The 22028-nt window shown below is 40.8% G+C and overlaps 1 protein-coding gene across 1 annotated transcript; it reads right to left on the bottom strand.

Moving 5' to 3' along the window:
• Positions 1–5089: 5089 nt before the first annotated feature.
• rfwd3 (ring finger and WD repeat domain 3) lies at positions 5090–20259 on the bottom strand. Its single transcript, XM_041996415.1, has 13 exons — positions 19988–20259; positions 18089–18387; positions 17768–18015; positions 17633–17688; positions 17163–17360; positions 16982–17073; positions 16714–16828; positions 15790–16042; positions 15345–15495; positions 11893–12069; positions 11551–11765; positions 6159–6373; positions 5090–6072 (listed from the first exon to the last, which is right to left on the bottom strand). The coding sequence occupies exons 2-13, from the start codon at positions 18385–18387 to the stop codon at positions 5929–5931; spliced, it is 2163 nt and encodes a 720-aa protein (XP_041852349.1). The 5' UTR covers positions 19988–20259; the 3' UTR covers positions 5090–5928.
• Between the last annotated feature and the right edge of the window lie 1769 nt (positions 20260–22028).

The following is a 22028-nucleotide window of genomic DNA, read 5'->3' as shown; positions in this document are numbered from 1 at the left end:
TTCAGGAGTTTCCGGAAATGAGGGCATTAGGTGTAACGTGGGGACGTCGTCGCTGTCGCCCCCCGACCCCCTGGATGGAATCAAATAACTCGAAAATTCATAAACAATTAAATGATTAATTATTCATGAAACCGGTGGGTTATAGGTTCATGCTTTCATGCGCGGACTACTCCAACCTCGCAAGATAAAAAGCATTTGCTCAACAATAAATTTTAATGATTAAATATACTTTATTTTCATACCATTCTGTAAGGCGCCCTGTGGAATCTGGAAACTTCTTTGTTAAGGTCTTAAATTACAGAATTATAAATGAAATTGTGACTGCGGCCATTCTTTTAATGAAAGTCTGTCATTATGGGAGGTCAAATAAAAAATAGAGGTGGGTGACAACTAAAAATGATGTATTTAAAAATTTAAAACTTACAGAAATTATCTATAATACCAAAAAAAAAAAAAGCTTTCCATATGCTAAATGTTTTGTGAATGGTTGTTGAACCAATGAATCCCTTATAAGGAGGCTTACAGTTATTATTTGTGTTTTAGAATTTTGTATTTCTTAGAAAAAAAAAGTTTAAATAAAAAAAAGTTTGAATGATAAAATAATTTTTTATTCATTAATCACAATTCCATTATATTAAGCTTTAATAATACAGCACCAATTCATAACACAGTCATTCTAAGTCACTTCCAATTATATTACAATTAAAAATCTGTGTTCATATATGCCAAATCATAAAAATAATGAGGCTACCTACCTGAGAAAACCAATAGATTGCATCAGTCTTCCCTTTGATCTAATCCTCCATCCTGAAGCGCACATGCAGACAGTGGAGAGGAACATTTCCATCAGAAACAAGAAGGACAGCCATCTTCTTGGTCCAGTTGTAGGTGGGGAGGACAGGAAAGAGGGATCAACAAGCAGCATAACTCCAAGCCAGGAATACCCGCTGAGAAAGAAGATAAACACAAATTAATCACAACAATGTCAGATATTTATACACAGAGAGTAAGGAGGGCAGAGAGGAGCCCAGTACATCATAGCAACCTCGGCCTATAGCAGCAGAACTAAAACTGGTCTGGAAGATGGAGAGGGTGCTGGTTCCACTGAGAGGGGTCTGATAACTGGAGATTCTGCCTCCCATTCTACTTTTAGAACCTTTAGGAACCACAAATAAACCTTCAGTCTGACAGTGAATTGCTCTGTTAGTAAAATCTGGAGATCCTTAAGATTCAATGGAGCTTGGTCACTATAAGCTTTATGTAAGAAGTATTTTAAATTCTATTCTGGACTTAACAGAAGAGAAGATAAAACTGAAGAAATATCATCTGTGATGATAATACTCATCCAAACCCTTGCTGCAGCATTTTGGATCAGATGTAAAAAAAAATTCTGAACATTTCTGGGACAGAACAATAATCAGGAATCACAGTGGATCAACCTGGAAGTAACAAACCGTGGACGAGTTTTTCTTCATCACTCTGAGACAGGATGTTCCTAAATCTGGGAACATTACAAATGTGGTCCTAGAAACTGGTTTTAAATGGGAATCAAATGACAGAATTTAGTCCAACTTACTACAGTGAGGATAAGTTCCTCACTGTAGTACTGGAAGCCATGTTATTCCATGCAGCTGGACAGTGTTATGCTGAGGTTCTCGGTCCACAGACCACAATCTCAGTTTGAGTTTAGAAGGAGAAAATTCTGTATCATCCAGGTCTTTATGTCTTTAAGACATCTTTGTAATCTGTCAAACTGATTGGTTTCATCGGGCTTCATGGAGAAGTATATCTGAGTATAATCTATTTAGCAATGAACATTTTTAACATGCTGTCTAGTGGTATTACCTCATGCTATAGTTCTCTCCTGGCACCGGTCAGGCCTGGCAGACCCAAGTGTGTTGTGAGGGTCTGCTGGGAACGTCTGGCGGAGTCCCCTGTCAGAAAGAGTTTCAACTCCCATCTCCAGCAGAGCTAAAACCCTGTCCCGGGCGAGGTGGGGGGCGTTCAGGGTGGGCTGTGTTCCATGCCTCTATTGTTGAGGCGGCCAACCGGAGCTGTGGCTGTAAGGTCGTCTGTGTCTGTCATAGCAGAAATACCCAAACTCGTTGGTGGACACCAGCAGTGAGGGATGCCGTCAAGCTGAAGAAGGAGTCCTGTCGGGCCTTTTTGGCCTGCGTGACTCCAGAGGCAGCTGATAGGTATGGGCAGGCTAAGCGGAGCGCGGCTTCGGCGGTCACTAAGGCAAAAACTGCCGCATGGGAGGAATTTGGAGAGGCCATGGAGAATAACTTCCAGATGGCTTAGAGAAGATTTTGCCGGCTCAGGAGTGGGAAGCAGTGCTCCATCTAAAAGGAAAATAATACAGAAATAAATACAGGCATAAAAATAAAGGAGAAAAAGAAATCCCCAAATAACTGATAAACTGACATGAAAATAAAAAGGAATATTAACACAAAGTTATATTAAACTAGTTAAAAATTATATAGGAAATATAAATGTGTGTCATGTTTTATAGGTCTATTAAACAATTTCTTTCATTTTTTATGTTTAATTTATTGGCACATCAATTTGTTTATTGAGCCATTTTTAAATTTCTGTACTTATTTGTAATTGTGGTAGTTTCAGTCCTCCGTATTTTTCCAGCTAAATCCTTAACAGACCAGATAGATGTTTTCCGTGTTTGCTTTCATTGGTTAACCAAGAATCTTCCAGATTTGATAAGTTCAAAATCCCCCAAGCGAAGTCTTCGCAGCAAAAACTGAGTTTTCTTAGTAATTATTTGACTGTTCAGCATGTGCTCGCCCGGAGAAGCCCCGTAGGCCTCGTACAGTGGTTTAATTCTCAGCTCTAGTTTACATATTCTCAAATTCTCATTTTCTTATGTGAAAAAATGTGATAACTTTTCTTCACATGACTGTCTTTCCTGCTTCCCAAAGAACACTTGCTGATGTCCCTGGTAGGGTTATTATTTTCTATATACAGAAACCTATGAATTAATCTAAATTAATACAGCTTCCTGTTCAGTCAGAGTTCATTTTAACAAGTGTGTTCTTACAGAATAGTTTGCATTAGTCTTACTGGTATGTTTTTAATATTTTTTGACAACGATCAACTTCAGTTGAACAAATTCGAGTCTTGGAGTGGAAGAGATCCACTCTTCATTTGATTACATGTTAGATCAGCCTGTGAAATTTGGTTTTAAGAAAAATACTAAACATTTTTTCCAGGGTGCACACAGATACTTTACAGGTCCGGTGTCTGTGTGTGACTTGGCTAGTAGGAAACTGTTAATGTCAGCAAACAAATGTCAGAGATCAGGGTCATTTACAGAGAGCCAGTTCACTTACACAAGTATTTATTCCAGAGAGAATTAAATTGTGTTAAATTACTCCAAATCTGTGACTAAAGTATAAACAAACAAGTAATAGATTTGTTTCCCCTTAGTGGGCACCCCAAAAAAGTAATTCCATTAATATGTAGTAGAGTCTGCAGACGCCTCCTACGTCCACAGACAAGTCCCTAAAGTCTGGCAGGTAGTACTTTGGCCCATTCCTCCATACAAGGCGCCCTGGATGGCCGGTGCCTGGCGGGTTTGGCCCCAGTCGACTTTGGCCCACCAGGGTCTGTGCCCCGTGATTGCGGGGGGCTCTGGCTGGGGCCTTCCTCTGCCACCCGTGGGTAGGTCCGGGTGGTCTTTGCGGTGCGGTGGCTGGGGTTCGTGCACCGGGATTGCTGCTGATAACCCGGGTCTCCCTAGCCTGCCTCTAGCCTCCAGAGAGGCGTGGTCGCATTTGCATGACTACACTTATCTCTGCTCACTCCTCACACTTTGTACGCTGATACAGCCACTGAGGTGTCCAGTGTTTTATACAAAAGCTACTTTTGTTTAGGTTTTTTTTTATTTGTGTGTGTGTGTTTCTCGTATTTTAATTGTTGTGATACATGTTGTTGCTGGTTTTTTTGGGGGGGGACTCCTGATGATTTTCAGCTTAGTTTACCTGTAAAAGCTGAAGTAAATTCTCTGTTGTGTTTCTGTCCAGCTGTAGTTGGTTGTCTGGTTGGACTGAAGGGTCATTGCTTCCATCTACTGAATGTTTGTCTCCTTTTCCTTTTTTTCTACTTTCCTTTTTACTTTCCACCATTATCCTTTTTTTTCTGTCCCCTCCGGTCAGGTCCATCAAGATTACATAAAGTCTATAATTCAAAATAAATAAATAAGCTTTCTATTTCTGCACTACATTTCTGACTGTGGAGAAAAGACAGTCCAAACCATCCAGATCATGACTTGTACCTAATTAATGATAATGAATTATCTTCGTCTTTGTGATGCTGCCACTCTCTAAGAACCAAGGACGAGCACAGCCACCAGTTAAACAGCATTTTTAATGCTGGTTCCACCTGTCTTTGTAACTATAGATCTAATGAGCTAATCAACACACTTTTGTTACCAATTTAACTATTAATCCCAAACAGGTCTTACGCAAAGGAATTAAAAGGGTGCCCAAATTTAGGGTGCCTACTTTTGCTTAAATGCACATAAAAAGTCTTTGTTGGAGCAATAAAAATTATTTCACCACTGAAATGTTTGTTTCCATAGGGTATAAAATGTTAAAATGAAGTTGCTTCAAAAGCTCAGTGACAATCTGATGCAGTGATTTTCCTGAGGCGCCCAAACATTTGCATACCACTGTATGCACATAATTAATCAGATTCAATAAATATTTTAACAGTACCAACTTCTGATTTGGGGTTTTTTAAACAGCAGTAGGTTTAGCTGAATACAACAAGCTAACATGTCAACAGTAAACATGTAAACATGCATGTTTACCATCGTCAGCTTGTGATTATTTGCTGATTTAGCAGGAAAGATCTGCTGAGGTTGTGGAATATTTTTTTGTTGAAGGGACCTTTTATTTACAGACAACATGGAGCTTTATTTCATCTGTTGGAACAAAATATGAAAAAACAAACAATGGAGTCTAAAACGATCCTTCACACACTGACATCCCTTCAGTTATTTACTGCTCATCAACATCATATAAAAGGTGAAGTGATGGTGAAATCAGACACCAGATCATCTGATTAACTCCAATTAAAAATAACTTCGTTTTATTACCTTTGAAGTTGTACACACACAGCAACAAATATACATATATACACCTTTCTTAAAAAAAGAAGTAACATTTACAACAGATTACTTTGGCACTTAATGTTCCTGTCGGGTGAAGACAAATCTTAAAGATTCAAATAAATCAGCAGAAGCCAGAGATGGTTTGTTTCAGTAGTTCGGAGGATGGTTGGTAGGAAGAGTTTAAACTAGTTCAGAGATGGATATGTCACATTTCTGGTCCAAATCGTTTTATTTACTCATCACGTTTAACTGCTGAGCTCAGTTTTAAAAGGACACTTAAATCTGCCTTTCCTGTAGTTTTATGTCTTTCTTCAAGTCAGATTTTTAAACGTTAAAGCATCTCATGCGTTTTATTATCAAATGGATGTAAGATGTTGGATGATGCTGCAACCAAACTGTATACTGAAGCATCTTTGTTTTTCCTTAACTTCAGTCATACAGTTGATCCACCAGCTGATCAATGAAATGACTGAATGGAGACAATCAGCAGACTGAATCAATGATTAGATGACAATGTTTGGGTCATAATGTTCAATAAATATGAGCTAAATATTCATGATCTGAGCATCATGAAGCTTGTTATCTGACTAATACAGAATAAAAGTGAAATGTAGGGGCTGTGAATGAATAAACCGTAAGAAACTGACGTACAAGCTTTCCTCCTGTCAATCACTCCCGGTAATCTGTGTTTTCTGTGTAAACGTTTAGCAGCAATGTCATTTTCCACATTTCCACCCAGACGGCTTCCTGTCCTTGTGCTCTGGGACACTGTGGACAGACCGGCCAGTTGGCCTCATTCACTCCCACCTGTAGAGCTTCAGCATTTTCTCTGTTAAGGAGGCCAGAAAATGTTCCCCGTTCACCGAGAAGGGCTTGATGTCCAACACTGGCAGGTCAGCCGGAAGCTTCTGGAGCAGAGAGCCGCTGCCAGCGTTCCACACCTGAGGAGGAGAATGAGGGACGTTAAACTCTGCTTCTAAAACAACAAAAAATACTTTGGATCACGGAGGATTTCAACGGGGTCGACCATGGTAGAGCTGGAGGCCTCGTCTCCGGCACAGACCAGCGTTCCACTTCCATCTGGACTCTTGAAGACAGCGTTCTTTGTGAGCAGTTTGCAGGATGAGCCGGCGTTGAACGTCTGCACAGGGGAGCAGGAGCAGCTGGGCAGCTGGCTGGAGTCCTGCTGGGGGGTTCGGTTCAGAGCCATCAGGACACAGCGCAGAGACGGGTTGGAGCGTCCTGCAGCAGATACACAGCCTCAAGTAAACACTCCATTACTCTCCAGACTCAACACACCCAGACGCTCACTGGGTTTAATAGATAAAACTTTCTATTTCTCACCTGAAACTAAACTATCTGAGTGCAGAGAGAGGGACACAACCGGAGTTTACAGTCTGAGTGGAAACTTTAACAACAAAGAAATCGTTCATGTTTCCACGTTAGTGAAAATCTGGAAAATCCAACATCCAGGTAGTTTTCTGTTTAAAACTAAAAAACTGAATTTAGAACTAGAAGCACTCAGAGCGCAGACCTCTGCCAAGTCATAAGTAAAGTTTTTTTTTAGTTAGACTTAGATTATGTCTCCCCGTAGTAAAGAATCCTTTCAAAAATTCCTGGATCCAGGAGGCGATCCAGATCCCTCACCAAACTCTAATCTCTCGTTCCATGTTCCATTTCTAAGATATCCTGTAAAATTTAATCAAAACCTGCCCATAACTTTGAGTTATGATGCTAACAGACAGACGATGCTGCCGAATACACAACCTCTGCAGAGGTCACGACATTTAAAACACACGTGGACGAAGACACACTTCAGAACGTACCCAAACCAAGAGTGCACCCTCCATTTACCAAAGTCAAGCACATTATATATTCTACCATTTTTTATTAAGTTTCTATTTTCTATTATTTTAATTATTTGAAATTGATTTGACCATTTCTATTTATCATCATCTAATACTTTAAAACCAATTATAATTTTGAATTTTACATAAATGATCTTTCCTTAAGCAAATTATCTTACATAAATCCACATTGCAATCCAAGAAATAGCATCTGTGTTGTCATAGCGACCCCCTACACACGTTCTCTCTAATACCTATAGAATAGCATTTTAAGTCACGTTTGACACAGCATAGCAATAAATACATAGAAAGTAGTCACAAAATACATAAGTCAACTCTGTTATAATAAGATTATTTAACATATAAATAATAAAGACAAAACATAATAATGACACGAAGGACAAAGTAACACCATTAGTCTGCTTTTTTTTTTTTAGATGTGAAGGAACTGTTTCCAAGTCTGTTCGTACATCTCCAGCTTGTTTTCTAGGATATATGTAATTCTTTCCATTGACATTATTTGTGCCATATAAAAGACTGTTGTCGGCACCACATCCTTTTTCCAGCTCAGAGAGCTTTGCTTGTAATACAGCACAATCGATAAAAAAGTTATTTTCTGCGTTTCATTTGAAATCTGATGGATAAAAGTGTAGCGGAACCATTTTGGGTCTGGTGGAATATTTAAAGGCAGAATTTTCTGAGTTTCCTCTCCTCCATCTAGAATTTCTTGCTCTAATAACACCATGTATAAAAGTAATTTGCTGCATTTGGGACGTGTGTCAGGTATCATTGTTGTATCTGTGATTACTATTATTGTAAAAATGAATAAATATTCTTATACCTTTTTTTTTCTAGAATTTTCCACTTCCTATCATTATATATGAAAATGTTCTATCAGCTTTTTGTTCTTTCGTTAAAAACGAAACAGTCCGATGATGTTTATCTGATTTACAGACAGCAGGTGGTTTCGGTCTCTCTACACACACTCCCACCAGGAGAAAAGCCGTCAGGTCGACCGCCTGAAAATCAGACATAAAATGTGTTTTAAACACTCTCAGGAGGTGAAGATGGGAAGTCTCGCTCTGCAGAGAGGAGCAGGAGGAGATAATGTGATTTCACAGACTTTCGGGTCATGTTTAAATTATTTAGTCTTCATCACATTCGTCATTTTATTCCCTCTGGAAGAATATTGCACCCCCCAACTGAATCGAGTCCCCATGACACACAGTCTAGCGGACTATCTTTGTTAGGCTCGTCACAATTTTAGGTTTTCTTGGTACGATTATTGTCAAAGAAATAATCACAATTTTACCATAATTATGCGTAAATTAATTTCCCAACACTGTAAAATCACCTCAACACTCCTTAAGACTGGTACACATGATTTTTTTAATCTTGTGAGATTTTTTATCTGGTCGAGACCTCACACACGAAGATAAAAAAAATCAGTTTTGATCGTACTGTGTTTGGTGTGCTTGGAAATGTAATCACGGAACAACACACACGACGATGCTGTCCAGTAACTTATCTACAATCTAGTCCTCCGAGCCAGACAAACGTTGAAACGTAGATGAAGAACCATAATAACAACCAGCAAAAAAACGAAGAAGAAGAACCATAAACACAACCAGCAAAAAAACGAAGAAGAACCATGGCAACAACCAGCAAAAAACCAAGAAGAACAATAGTAACAACCAGCAAAAAAACACGAAGAAGAAGAACCATAGCAACAACCAGCAAAAAAACCAAGAAGAAGAACCATAGCAACAACCAGCAAAAAACCAAGAAGAAGAACAATAGCAACAACCAGCAAAAAACCAAGAAGAAGAACCATAGCAACAACCAGCAAAAAACCAAGAAGAAGAACCATAGCAACAACCAGCAAAAAACCAAGAAGAACCATAACAACAACCAGCAAAAAACCAAGAAGAACCATAGCAACAACCAGCAAAAAAACACGAAGAAGAACCATAGCAACAACCAGCAAAAAAACACGAAGAAGAAGAACCATAGCAACAACCAGCAAAAAAAACGAAGAAGAAGAACCATAGCAACAACCAGCAAAAAACCAAGAAGAAGAACCATAGCAACAACCAGCAAAAAACCAAGAAGAACAATAGCAACAACCAGCAAAAAACCAAGAAGAAGAACCATAGCAACAACCAGCAAAAAACCAAGAAGAAGAACTATAGCAACAACCAGCAAAAAACCAAGAAGAAGAACCATAGCAACAACCAGCAAAAAACCAAGAAGAAGAACCATAGCAACAACCAGCAAAAAACCAAGAAGAAGAACCATAGCAACAACCTGCAAAAAACCAAGAAGAAGAACCATAGCAACACCCTGCAAAAAACGAAGAACCATAGCAACAACTGAAAAACACAACACACAGCATGGAAGGGGATATATAGGACGAGGGAATGATGGTGGTCTTAGAACTATTTTTAACAGAAAAGGCCAAAACTAAAAAAAAAAAATAAAAAAATAACGGACTTTATTTACTTCCTTGTTCCCCAGCCAGCTCGCTCTCTGATTGGCTAAAGTCCGTACCACGTCACCATCCACGCAGTCAAAATGCACGAGTCGTCGGCGTTCCTCAGAAATCGGCACTGAAATATTAAACATGTTCAATGTTCCCAGTTGTCGGCTACGACCCGTTTCGGAGTGGATTATTGGGACAAATCAGCTCGTAACAAACCACAGACCGTATGATGATTGGACAAGGAAGTCTCATGATGATCGGCTGTTTGCCGTCCGAGGTCTTAAAGACACACAATTGGGACAAAAACAGCCCAAATATCGTTATGTGTGTACCAGGCTTAATCTATCTATCTATCTATCTATCTATCTATCTATCTATCTATCTATCTCTCTCTCTCTCTATCTCTATCTCTCTCTCTCTTTCTTTCTCTCTTTCTTTCTTTTAATACCAAAATACCTAATTAATATAACAGCAAAGTAAAGTAACTAAGAACTCTCATTTCAGCTAAATCCCGACTAAAGTATAAATAATCCTCATGAACTCAGATTTTTCTCTAAAAGCATCTTTTCTTTTGCATTTTGTACAGCTGTATTTTTATCATGGTCCTAGAAAAGTATTTTTAATTTATTTTGTTTTAGGAGTTTTTAATTTAATATAAAGATACTTTAATTTCAGTCAGCTGTTTTAATGCACATGTGCTGCTGATCCTTAATAAAAGTGTTTCTTAGCACTAAAGGCTGTAAATTAGATTAGTAATTAGTCTCTTTGGGTACTTGACAAAAAACATATATATATATATATATATATATATATATTTTTTTTTTTTTTTTTTTTTTTTTTTGAGATATATATCGTATATCGTGATTCAGCTAAAAAATACCGAGATATAAAATTTGGTTCATATTGCCCAGCCCTAGTTTTGAACATTTCTTTTCAACCTAATAAGAGAGTTTAGAAACAGGAAAAACATCCAGCAAGTTTTGACTTCCTGCTGCCCTTTAGCAGAACAGCTGTCGTGTGTTTGGGACATGAATAAACTACAATAGTAAAAATAAGTAAGACTGTATATCTAGAATTAAATGCAGTTTCTTCTACAGACTATGACTATTGCACACTGACAACTAAAAGCCATGGACCTCATGCCAGGCCAGCGAAACTATCCGAGTTAGTTTTTTTTTACTTACATAATGTAACATTCAGTGAACGCATCACGTTGCGTTCTGAGACCAACCAGAGTCGTACAGAATTATAAAATAGCAAATGACACGATAACACTTCATTTCAATTTTACATAAGGTAAACACTACCGTAATTTAACCAAACTACTGTGCATTTCCCTTTACTGTAGCGTAAAAAGCTGCTGGGTTTCCCACAGGTGGTGAAACATAATTGATGTATTTCCTCCTTTCTGACTTATGTCCTGCTTTACGGGCTGGTGAGCCATCCTCCACAATGACACCTCTGTTTTTTTTTTGTTTTTTTTTCTTCAACCCAAAAACAAAATAAAAAAATCAACAAAAATCTCTTAATCTGTTTGTTTAGCTGGAAAAACTCTTCCTCTGCCATAGTTTCCCACCCAGGCAGCCTCTGCTATCTACGACCCTCACAAACCAAAATAAAGCAACAGAAGCGACAACACGCGGATTTGGTGTAACTTTGTTTTTGTTCCCTGCGAAAGTTGCTGATATGGTTCATACATAATCTTTTATAGGAAGTGACATACAGAGGAATCTCTATGATTAACAACGGTAGCGTTTAATACCGCGATTAATTGTAAAATTAAATAATCGTGACGTTAATCCTGGTGTGAATGCACCCTTAAAGATCTTGGAGTTCCAGATTTTCCCAACAGAGCGCTTTGCTCTCAGACAGGTAGACAGATGGTAGTGAGACCTGTCATGGAAGGATGTTCGAACAAGGCGGCCCAAAACACAGCTGACTTTAAGGTGAGAAGAAAAAGTATTAAATCCTTCAGTGGAACTTTCGACTTTAGGAAAAGTGAACTTAAACACATTTCTTAAAGATTAGAAATAAACAGACAGTCCCAATCAGATGCCTTCTGGCCAACATGGATCTTTCGCAGGTCTTACCGGGTCTGTACGTCACCAGACAGTGTCTGCTCTCCGGCTCCACCTGGATGTCGGTGCAGCTGCCATTCTCCAGCGGCAGCAGGTGTGGTCTGTAAGTGGTCTCATTCACCTGCTCCCAGAAACAGCCCCCCTCCAAAGAACCAGCGATGAGCCCCCCACAGGGGAACGAGCTAGATGCCGCCCGTGGGACATAGCACAGAGATGCTACCGGACACCTGAAAACAGAGGTCAGAACACTGAAGCTAACCCCCATCCTGAGGAAGACTGGGGTCCTACTGGGTTTGGGGTCTCCTTAGAGACCACACAAGATTTTAGTAAGTTTGTGTGTGTGTTTGTGTATACCTGGAGCGTAGCGGCTGCAGCTCTTGGATGTGTGTGCTGGTGTCTCTGGTGTCGTAGATGAGCACGGAGCCATTACTCAGACCAGCATAGATGTAGTTACTGTTGTCCAAACACCAGCAGCAGCTCCACACCGGTTTAACTGCATTATAGGTCTGAACCACTGTGTTGGTCAGCAGGCTGAAACACACACACGCACACTCAGTATGATCTACTGCTGCACGCCGCAGACATGTAGTCAACACGCAGACATGTAGTCAACACGCCGCAGACATGCAGCCAACACGCAGACATGTAGTCAACACGCCGCAGACATGCAGTCAACAGGCCGCAGACATGCAGTCAACAGGCCGCAGACATGCAGTCAACACGCCGCAGACATGCAGTCAACATGTAGTCAACACGCCGCAGACATGTAGTCAACACGCAGACATGCAGTCAACACACCACAGACATGCAGTCAACAGGCCGCAGACATGCAGTCAACAGGCCGCAGACATGCAGTCAACACGCCGCAGACATGCAGTCAACACGCCGCAGACATGTAGTCAACACGCAGACATGCAGTCAACACACCACAGACATGCAGTCAACACGCAGACATGCAGTCAACACGCTGCAGACATGCAGTCAACAGGCCGCAGACATGCAGTCAACACGCCGCAGACATGCAGTCAACACGCCGCAGACATGCAGTCAACATGTAGTCAACACGCCGCAGACATGTAGTCAACACGCAGACATGCAGTCAACACACCACAGACATGCAGTCAACACGCAGACATGCAGTCAACACGCTGCAGACATGCAGTCAACAAGCCGACATGCAGTCAACATGCAGACATGTAGTCAACATGCAGACATGCAGTCAACACGCCGCAGACATGCAGTCAACACGCCGCAGACATGCAGTCAACACGCCGCAGACATGTAGTCAACACGCCGCAGACATGTAGTCAACATAATATTCCTAATGCCAACTTTCATTTATATTTATATGCTGATGATACTGTTATTTATTGCTCTGCTCCATCACTCACTCAGGCTCTTAGTTATTTGTAAGTGGCTTTTGATGCTGTTCAGGCTACTCTCTGTGAATTAAAATTGACCTTAAATAAAAAAATAAAACAAAACTTATTGCGTGTTCAAACTCAAAGCAAAAAGCACTGAACCTGCTTCCTATCATGATGTCTCGGGTGATGTGATTGAGCCCATCTCATCGTTTAAATATTTTGGGTTCTTCATTGATGACACATTGTCTTTCAAGGATCATGTCGAGCAACTTGTTAAAAAGTTGAAGCTGCGTCTCGGTTTCTATTTCAGAAATATGTCTTGTTTCTCTTTTGCTGCTAAAAGGAGACTTGTTGATGCTACTTTTATGCCTCTGACTGATTACAGAGATGTTTTATATATGCATGCATCCTCGCAATGTCTTAAGTCACTGGATGTTGTTTATCATGGAGTGTTGAGGTTTATAACTAATCTCAAAGCTCTAACTCATCATTGTATTTTGTATGAGAGAGTTGGCTGGCCCTCGCTGTGTATTCGGAGACAAAACCCTTGGCACATCTTAAAAGGCAATATTAAATCTGCTTCCCTCATACTTATGTAATGCTACCCAAGCTAAAAGAAACAGTAGCTACAATCTTGGTTCTGTGACTCAGGATGTATTTTTAGACTTAGACTTAACTTTATTATTGCTCTCTATACCCAAAGTCAGACTTGAAATGGGAAAAAGAAGTTTTAGATACGCTGCTCCAACAGCTTGGAATTTGGTGCAGGATAAGCCATGTCTGGGGGAACCGGTCTCCTTACGCCTTTTTAAAAGTAAGTTGAGGGCATTAAATGAGGAGTCTTCAGGTTGTAAATGTTTTGAATATTATTTTGTAATTTCGAATATTGATGTTTGTAATTTTATTTGTGGTTTTGACTGACTTGTAACTTGGTTTGGTGCCGTCGTGGCCAGGACACTCTTGTAAAGGAGATTCTTAATCTCAATGAGTTTTTTTTCCTGGTTAAATAAATAAATAAAATAAAAATATGCTGCCTCAGTTTCTTCTACAAAGGCTTGGAACTGGTGGTGCTGTAACCTCCTGGATCTGATGTCATTTATACATTTCAGGACCACAGACATGACATGTTCATGTTTCAGGTCTTTGCTGCACCGTGCCTGTTGGTATGACACAGTGCAAAACAGCCACTGGATGCACGTTATCCTCCTCCAACTTCCTTTATACCAGCACTTCCAGCCCATGGTCCACCTATGCATCACACACGCTCAGTAATTCCTCTGTTACTTCGACCTGCTCATTGACAGCCCTTATAAAAACAGCTAGCTGAGCACCGTCTGTTATGTCAGTGCTCTTATCAAGCGCCACACGGGATGCAGTGAAAGCTTGTGCTTTCTGAACTTCTTCTCCAGAGACAAGATATCAGCAACTTGCAGAGTGTCATTTTTCACTGTCCTTCAGTGAATGGCTTTCCTGGCTTGGCTTCAACAGCAACATCAGCGTCTTTCTCGGCCATTAAAAGGCTTTGCTGAGAAGTTCATCCTCAGTGTGTCGCTCTTATTCCTCACGTCTCCCGCAGAGTTCTCTTACTGCTCTCCATGTTTAGTAATGACGTTAGAGATTGTATTCCTTTAAAAACACCACTTTTTTATTGCATGTCAGGCATGTTGGACTTCCATTGAACTCCACAAAAAATACTGTGATGTCCATCATTGTTGAAATATTTTGTGTCTACTGTCCACCTCTCTTTTCTGCTTGGGAAGAGACATATTCGTTGTCTACTGCGAAACAAACTGCTAAGCAGATACCTGCACACATTGACATGTTATACGCAGACGCCTCATTACACGCTGGCGCGCGATGCAGCGTCGCCACCATATTGGATGGGTGTCCGCATTCCAGCCTAGCTTCAGAACTAACCGTAGTCAGACAGTTCCAGCAGCTATGCTCGTATTTTGTGCAGCCTGCGGTTGCAATAACCAGCGGAATATTAAAAGCCGATCGCGTTGCATTACCTTTCACAAGTAGGCTAAGATTTTTTTTTTAACCGGCAGTTATTTCTGCATTTCTAGGAATTATTGATTTATTGTGTAATATAATATAATATAATATAATATAATATAATATAATATAATAATATAATATATTTTAATATAAGTTTCCTGGCTTACTCTCAAAAGGTTTATATTTTACGACTCTCACTGTCCCCACCAAACAGCTCTAAGTGTGTTAATATTTGTTTTTAATTATTTTTTAATTTATTGAATTACATATAAAATACATTTTATTGATGCAGATTTCAACGTGAAAACAAAATGTCTCCAGACTCACTGTTGCCAGATCACAGGCTGCTGGTCTGAGACAAACAATAGCTACTGGGACCTGGAGGAAAGATGCTATCTGTACTACCACAGACAAGGTTTCACATGTCATACTGGCTGGTACCTGGTGAGTTTGACAGTGTTGTCCAGCGCAGCAGACAGCAGCAGACTGTCGTTCTGTCTGTTGAAGGACAGACCTCTGATCTGCTTACTGTGGATGGGGACATACTGAGTGGCCTTCATGTTCACCACACTCACCTTCTTCACCCCGCAACCTGAGCAGAGAGGGAACAGAGCTTTAGGAATGAGATTCAGACACGTCAGTGTTTGTGGGAGACCAACTGTCTAAGTTGCTGGAGAGTTAATCCACCCAACACACACAGAGGACATGACTCCACAGTAACATATCTAATCCAGGTACAAGAACTCATCTAGACATCCACACATAGTAAACACTCATATGACCACCTGGAATCCAGACTGAGGACATTTCTTTCCTCATCCATGTTATTTCATTTCATAATTTTAATGTTTTAAATGTGCATTACTCTGAACAGAGGACATCTCACCTGGCACCAATGTGGACTGAGGGGAGGGCTGCGAGGCCAGCAGGCAACTCAGAGGTTCACAGTAGGATAAAACCCTGCAGCCACCTGTCTGAGACACCGGAACTGCCTTGAAGAAGCTGTACTGAGCCGTCCTTGAGCCTTCTATCCTCTGAGACTGACTGAAGAGGAGGGATGTCGACGAGGAAGAGGAGGAGAAGGAGGAGGAGGAGGGAACTGAGTTCCTGCCAGTCTGAGCCATCAAGGACTTCAACTCCTGAGAATAACAGGTTAGATTTTAACTAGACAGAACTGAAGTACTTCCCTTCATAAAAGTCCAGAAACGAGGTCTAAATGTTCCAGTTCTGAACGATTTAAACATCTGAAGTTCAGTCAAGTCCGAGACTAAAACGACTCATCTCAACATCACAGCTGATTTCATTTCGGTCCCGAACAAAGCTCAAAGCAGACGATCTGATATTCTCGTAACTTCTTCACTGAAGGAATTACTAACACTAAATAAGCATTTACACAGATAAACAACCTTTTCTAATTTAAAAAAATCTCTTTTCTTCCTCATTCTGATGCTCAGTTTGAGCTCCAGCAGGTCGTCTTGACCATGTTTACAAGAAGGTCAAGTTAATTTTTCTATTTTCTATTCTATTCTAATTTGTCCCTCTCTATATCACACACGGCGATTCTGTAAGTTTGAACATATGATGTCAAAACTTTGCTAAATTTGGGCAAATTACAACAGTTAAAGGTGATACTAAAGACATGTTTCCATTACGGAAAGAGTAAGCAACATTATGGAACCATGTCCGGGAGGATCTGACTCTTCTGGACAATTTCAGCCAAATGATCCGGGTCACTGAAAAACGCTGGAATTCCATCCTGACTGACAGCTTGAGCTGTTTGACTCTGTGGAAGAGCAGGAGTCACGGATACCTGGAGCTCCTGCTGCGCCTGTCCGTACTGGTTGGTGACGACCTGCAGCTTCAGTTTGTACTGAGCCGACTCCAGTTCAGCTTTCCTCCTCAGAGACTGCTCCTGTTCCAGAGATCTACACAAAGCACACAGAGCTTCAGTCTGCTTGTCACAGTTCAGCCGAGACATAAAACAAAACCTGCAGCTCTTTTCAGATCAGCTGAATTAAATAATTAATAATTAACTAGGGGGCTGATCTAATTCTGACAACAGAAACATCACCACTCACCTCTTTAAGCTCTCCTGCTCCGAGTTGTCCAGGGCTCTCAGCTTAGGCGCATACAGCAGCACGATGTCCGACCGCTTCACCTTCTTGTTGCACTGAGAACAACAAAGGGAAAGAATAAAGACTGGAAACAGACTGGTGGTTTCTGTATGTCATCAGACTGTTTTGGATCTGCTTCTCGGACCTGAGGACATTTAGCTGCTGATCCCTGAGATTTCATCCAGCGCTGGATGCAGGTGTAACCGAAGAGGTGACCGCAGCGCAGAGCAGACAGCCTGTGCTCGCCCGCTGTCGTCCAGGCTTCAAAGCAGATGGTACAGGTGTCACCTTCGCCCTCGTCGTTGTGGGACGGCTGGGCCGACAGTGGGGCTGCTGAAGAAGGCTAAAGTTGGACATGATGATGATTAATGATGCTAAAGGTAAAAGAAGTCAGAAATATGCTGCTCTGTTGTAGCTGTTTTCTTGACAGGACTCCAGGGAGTGGCATTAAATCTATAGGGTAGAAATGCTGCCTCCTTTTAGGATTTATCACAACTTACTTTATCGTCCAGGCTCTGCAGCCGAATCCCACAATATTCATGTTATCAGAATAAAAATTAGGAGACAGAAAACGGAATAAAAACCCAGACACAACGAACAGGTCCTCAATGTTACCTGGCAGTCCTGGATCTGAGCTTCTGTCCTCTCGCTGTCTGCACCTGAGCTGGGGTCTGCGTGGGGAAAGGAAATAAACAAATACATCAACACCCACATGACTCCATGCTCAAAGCAGACTGTGGTCGGACTCACTGGTTGTACTGGTTTCCTGTGGCTGTCTGTGCTGGCTGGTGGGTGAATTAGCAGACATGACAGCGTTAACGGGCTCTGCACCGACAAGTTCTTCCTCTTGCTCCTCCTCATCCTCAGACTCGCTGACCTCGGTGCTGCTGCCGGACTCTGGCTGAGCTACGCTGGCAGCTGGTGCTCGGAGCAGGAAGTCTGGGAAGCCTCTGGAGGGTGTTGCAGTCTGACTGGGATAATGCACCCTCAGGCCCTGTCTGCAGCACAAACACGGTGAAACACCTCAGAGTTAATCAGTATGCATCAAGACTTCTCTGAAGTTCTGGGTACCTGAGTCTCCTTCTTATTGGGGTCCCTTGAGTTCCAGAGGGTGGAGCTGCAGCTCCATCCACTGCCCTCTGACTGAACGCCCAGGTGGCGGGAAGTCTGAGAGGTGTTCGAGCTCGTCCCTGCCCCTCATCATGCTCATCCTCGTCGTCTTCGTCCACTTCAGTGCTACTGCTGGAGTCTGAGATGACGTGAGGTGCACTGGCATCTTCAGCCTGACCAGCAGCTGCAATGGCAACCTCTGACCGCCCATGACCTTCTCCCTCTAGTCCCACAGGAGAGTCTACCTCCATGGCCTCCATCTGCACCGTACAGAGTAAAAATTAAGTATTGTTTCACTTTGTTCTGTTCAAGTTTCTTTAATTTAGAGAGACTGTACGGTAAATCCACAATGAGCGATCCAGGTTTAACACCTTATTTATCACGTTTTCATACTAAAAAATTTTTTTTAGCGCTGTTATGTTGCTAAGAGACCTTTATTTTGACCTGGAAATTATGGTGAAAGCCTCTTTCTGACAACTTTTCCACCAATCAGATACCTTAAATGGACGGTAATGTCCAATCTAATGCAGCCAAAGATCAATAAGAGACAGAAAGTTTTATGTCTGAAAAGAACAAAAATAATGGTCCTCTACTGCTGGTATAAAACAATTTTTTTATGCATGGTGGCACCAAAAACGAGTTGTTTTATGAGGACAGTAGGTAAATAGTAGCATAATTTATTTTCAATAGCAAAAAAAAAGAAGAAAAAAGAAACTCAGCAGGTGGAAAAGGTGGAAATATGTGAACAGTATCTTTGTTTTAATGACAATATTTTTCTTCTGAAGCCATGAGAACGATATGATATGTGTCATTTCTACAGTTAGTAATAAATTCTGATTCTATGTTGTTTTGGTCGGCCTTTATGATGCTTTATTTATTAATACATTCGTTTTACGTTAATTTAGCCTCATAATCTGAGAAATGAGGCTGTCCTAAAAATGTCTGGATGTTGAAATGGATTAAAAGGGTTGAGCTTCAACATGTATTATTACAGCAACAAAAATTAATTGATTAATCAATACGAAAAAAACCCACCAGAGACCACCAATAGCAAAAAAGAAAAAAAGGGTCAATGAAAAATATACACGGATGTATATATGTTCATACCAAATATTAAAAAGTTCTTTAAGACAGAGAGAGAGAGAGAGAGAGAGAGAGAGAGAGAGAGAGAGAGAGAGAGAGAGAGAGAGAACCAAACCTTTCAGCCAGTGGGAGCAGCTGATCTGATCGCTGGAAGTCAGTGTGCGCTAACTAGCTGCACAGGAACTTATCCAACCAGCGCGTTCAATTAACGTTGATCAGAAAATAAAGATCTAAATGCAGCAGACAGGTGCTACCTAACAAACTGGCCTAATTCCACATGGATCAGTTTGGGTTTCTACAAGTCAGCGCGGTGCACGTGCGCAGGTGCTCCTCCTCCGGCTCCATTACAAACTACAGCCCGAGGTCGTTCAGGCCACCCACGCAAAACATGCCGACAGTCGCTGCATTTTCAACCGTAGCACCTTTCTTTCTGACGCAACTTATTAAACTGGAGGTTTGTTTCAGAACAGCAGGAAGAACTACTTTGTTTTTGTTGTCATTCCGCATTTTAACTGCAACAGCTGCAGAAGCTAGAGCGCAAAATGGCTGTTGACTGTGAAATGCTACCAATCAACTCAAGTTGTCAACTTCACGCTTTGAGACCACACAGATTATACAATTATTACACAATTACTGTTTCCTGTTGTGTCTATGTTAAAATACATTTAGTAAAAAGCTAAACATGGTTGGCCCACAAAAGCGGCTAACTGACGGGCTAACGTTGTCTGTGCTCATTTAGCCGTCCTCCTGCTAGCGTCAGCTCGGTGAAACACTCACCTAGAAAAGTTTACTAGTTGACGATCCGGCCCTGAAAAAGCACATCATGCATCTACATTGCTGTCTGAAAAATACAAGTTACAGTAATGTAGTTATGATGCGTTTAATGGTTGCTCCACTGTACACAACAACGAGGACCGCGGTCAGGAGTCGAATCTCCCGGCTACAGCCCCCTCTGCCCGCCCTATCCTGCTGTTACGTCACCAACAAAGAGTTTGGCGTCGAAATGATTCACTCCTTATTTAACACTGGATTGTTGCCGCTAAGTCCTTTCTGGATAATTCACTCTTTCCAAATTTCATTTTTGTTCATGAAATAAAGTAGAGAAGTACATTCAAAGTTTCAAAATTCCCAAACTATTGTTGATTATAACTGTGCGTTTTGTAGTGTTGAACCCCGCACAAGTCCCGTGATCGCCACCGTAAATCGGCACTAGCTACTGTTCAGCGTAAAAACATTTTACTTCGAAAGTGGTGGCACGGCCGTCACGTGATTGCTCTACACCAATCAGAGGCCAGCTTCTGGAAAACAGAAAAGAAAGATGGCTGCCTGCTTGGATTCATTGAATAGCACCGATAGAGAAGAAACGGTCCCAAAAATCATCGAAATTGGACAGACAGGAGCTGAAACCTGATTATATACATAGACATGTTCAGGAAAAACGATGAGGCAAATAGATTGTGAAGCGAAAGTGTCTTAAACGACATTTGATTACGTTCTGTATTTGCTAAGTTGCCTGTGCTCTTCTTTAGAGAACAGAACAGCTGGTCTCCATTTCTTAAATGGCTGTTGATTTCCTTTAGTAGTCTGGAAAAGGATTGTAATGAATATGTAAATAATAAAAAAAAACTGTATGTTGATGTAACTGTTTTCAAGTTTATTAACACAATAAACACTTATTTAATTCAAGTCAATTTAACAGTTTGCCAAGCCAACTTTGTTTTTAAAGCACCTTACTGAACAAAAGTGCTGGTATTCACGATCTTGTTCTTTCAGTCACTACCCACTAATCCATAAAATACATGCATTTCAAAATAAAATATAATAATAGTGGCATAGCCTCTTTACTAATTATTTTATAATAATATAGTTTATAAATAATAAATTATTGTTAAATTTTTAATAAATAATTCAATTAAAAGTTACCCAAATAATATGAAACACTTTTACTGTGTACTTTTGTAGTAAAACATCGTCAAAATCCTTTGCAGATGGCAAAAAGAAGCATTATCATCTGAATTTTAAGTGGAATAAAATTAATTTCTTCCATAAGTAGTTCACAAAACCTATACTGCTGTATTAAGTACATCAACAACTACTGACAAAAATACTATGAATTACCTTTACTGTGTAGTTTTCCAGTAATTCATTGTGAAAATCCCTTATGGATAGTAATAAAAGCCATTTCTGGCAACATTTGAAGTGAAACAAAATAGATTTCTTCAGTAAGTAGTGCTGTACTAAGTACAGCCATTCACTTGCAATAATACTATGAAGTACATTTACCTTGTACTTTTGTAGTAATTCATTGTCAGATTCCCTTATGGATAGAAATAAAAGCCATCCAAATGAATTCTATTCCTCCCTGAGTTGCCACCTTACCGTGGTGGAGGAGTTTGAGTATCCTGACGATCCTACGAGCTATGTTGTCGGGGTCTTTATGCCCCTGGTAGAGTCACCCATGGCTAACAGGTCTCTAGGGGAGGGACCAGACAAATCGCTGGCCCCACTCTGGAGGTGGGGCACGGAGGTGGGTGCTTGGTGGCCCAGTCGGGCAACTTGAACACACAATGTCCAACACTGTCACTTTTGCTGCTCTTTGTTGTGTCCCATGTGTTCGGTTTCACCTGGGTGGTGATGAGTTCGCCTCCCATGTGTCAATCAGACCATCAAACAAATGCTCTGTAAGTTTATGGGTGACACTGGATCTGACTGGGATCAGTGGCTTCCTTACCTGTGTTTTGCTTCCACTCCCTTTGAGCTTCTCTTTGGTGATGAGGTAAGGGGCCCTCTGACTTTGTTAAAGGAAACAAGGGGAGGA

Source organism: Melanotaenia boesemani, chromosome 10 (assembly GCF_017639745.1).
Source record: "Melanotaenia boesemani isolate fMelBoe1 chromosome 10, fMelBoe1.pri, whole genome shotgun sequence".
NCBI lineage: Eukaryota > Metazoa > Chordata > Actinopteri > Atheriniformes > Melanotaeniidae > Melanotaenia > Melanotaenia boesemani.
The sequence above is the reverse complement of the archived record's forward strand: the minus strand, read 5'-3'. Positions and strand labels throughout refer to the sequence as shown.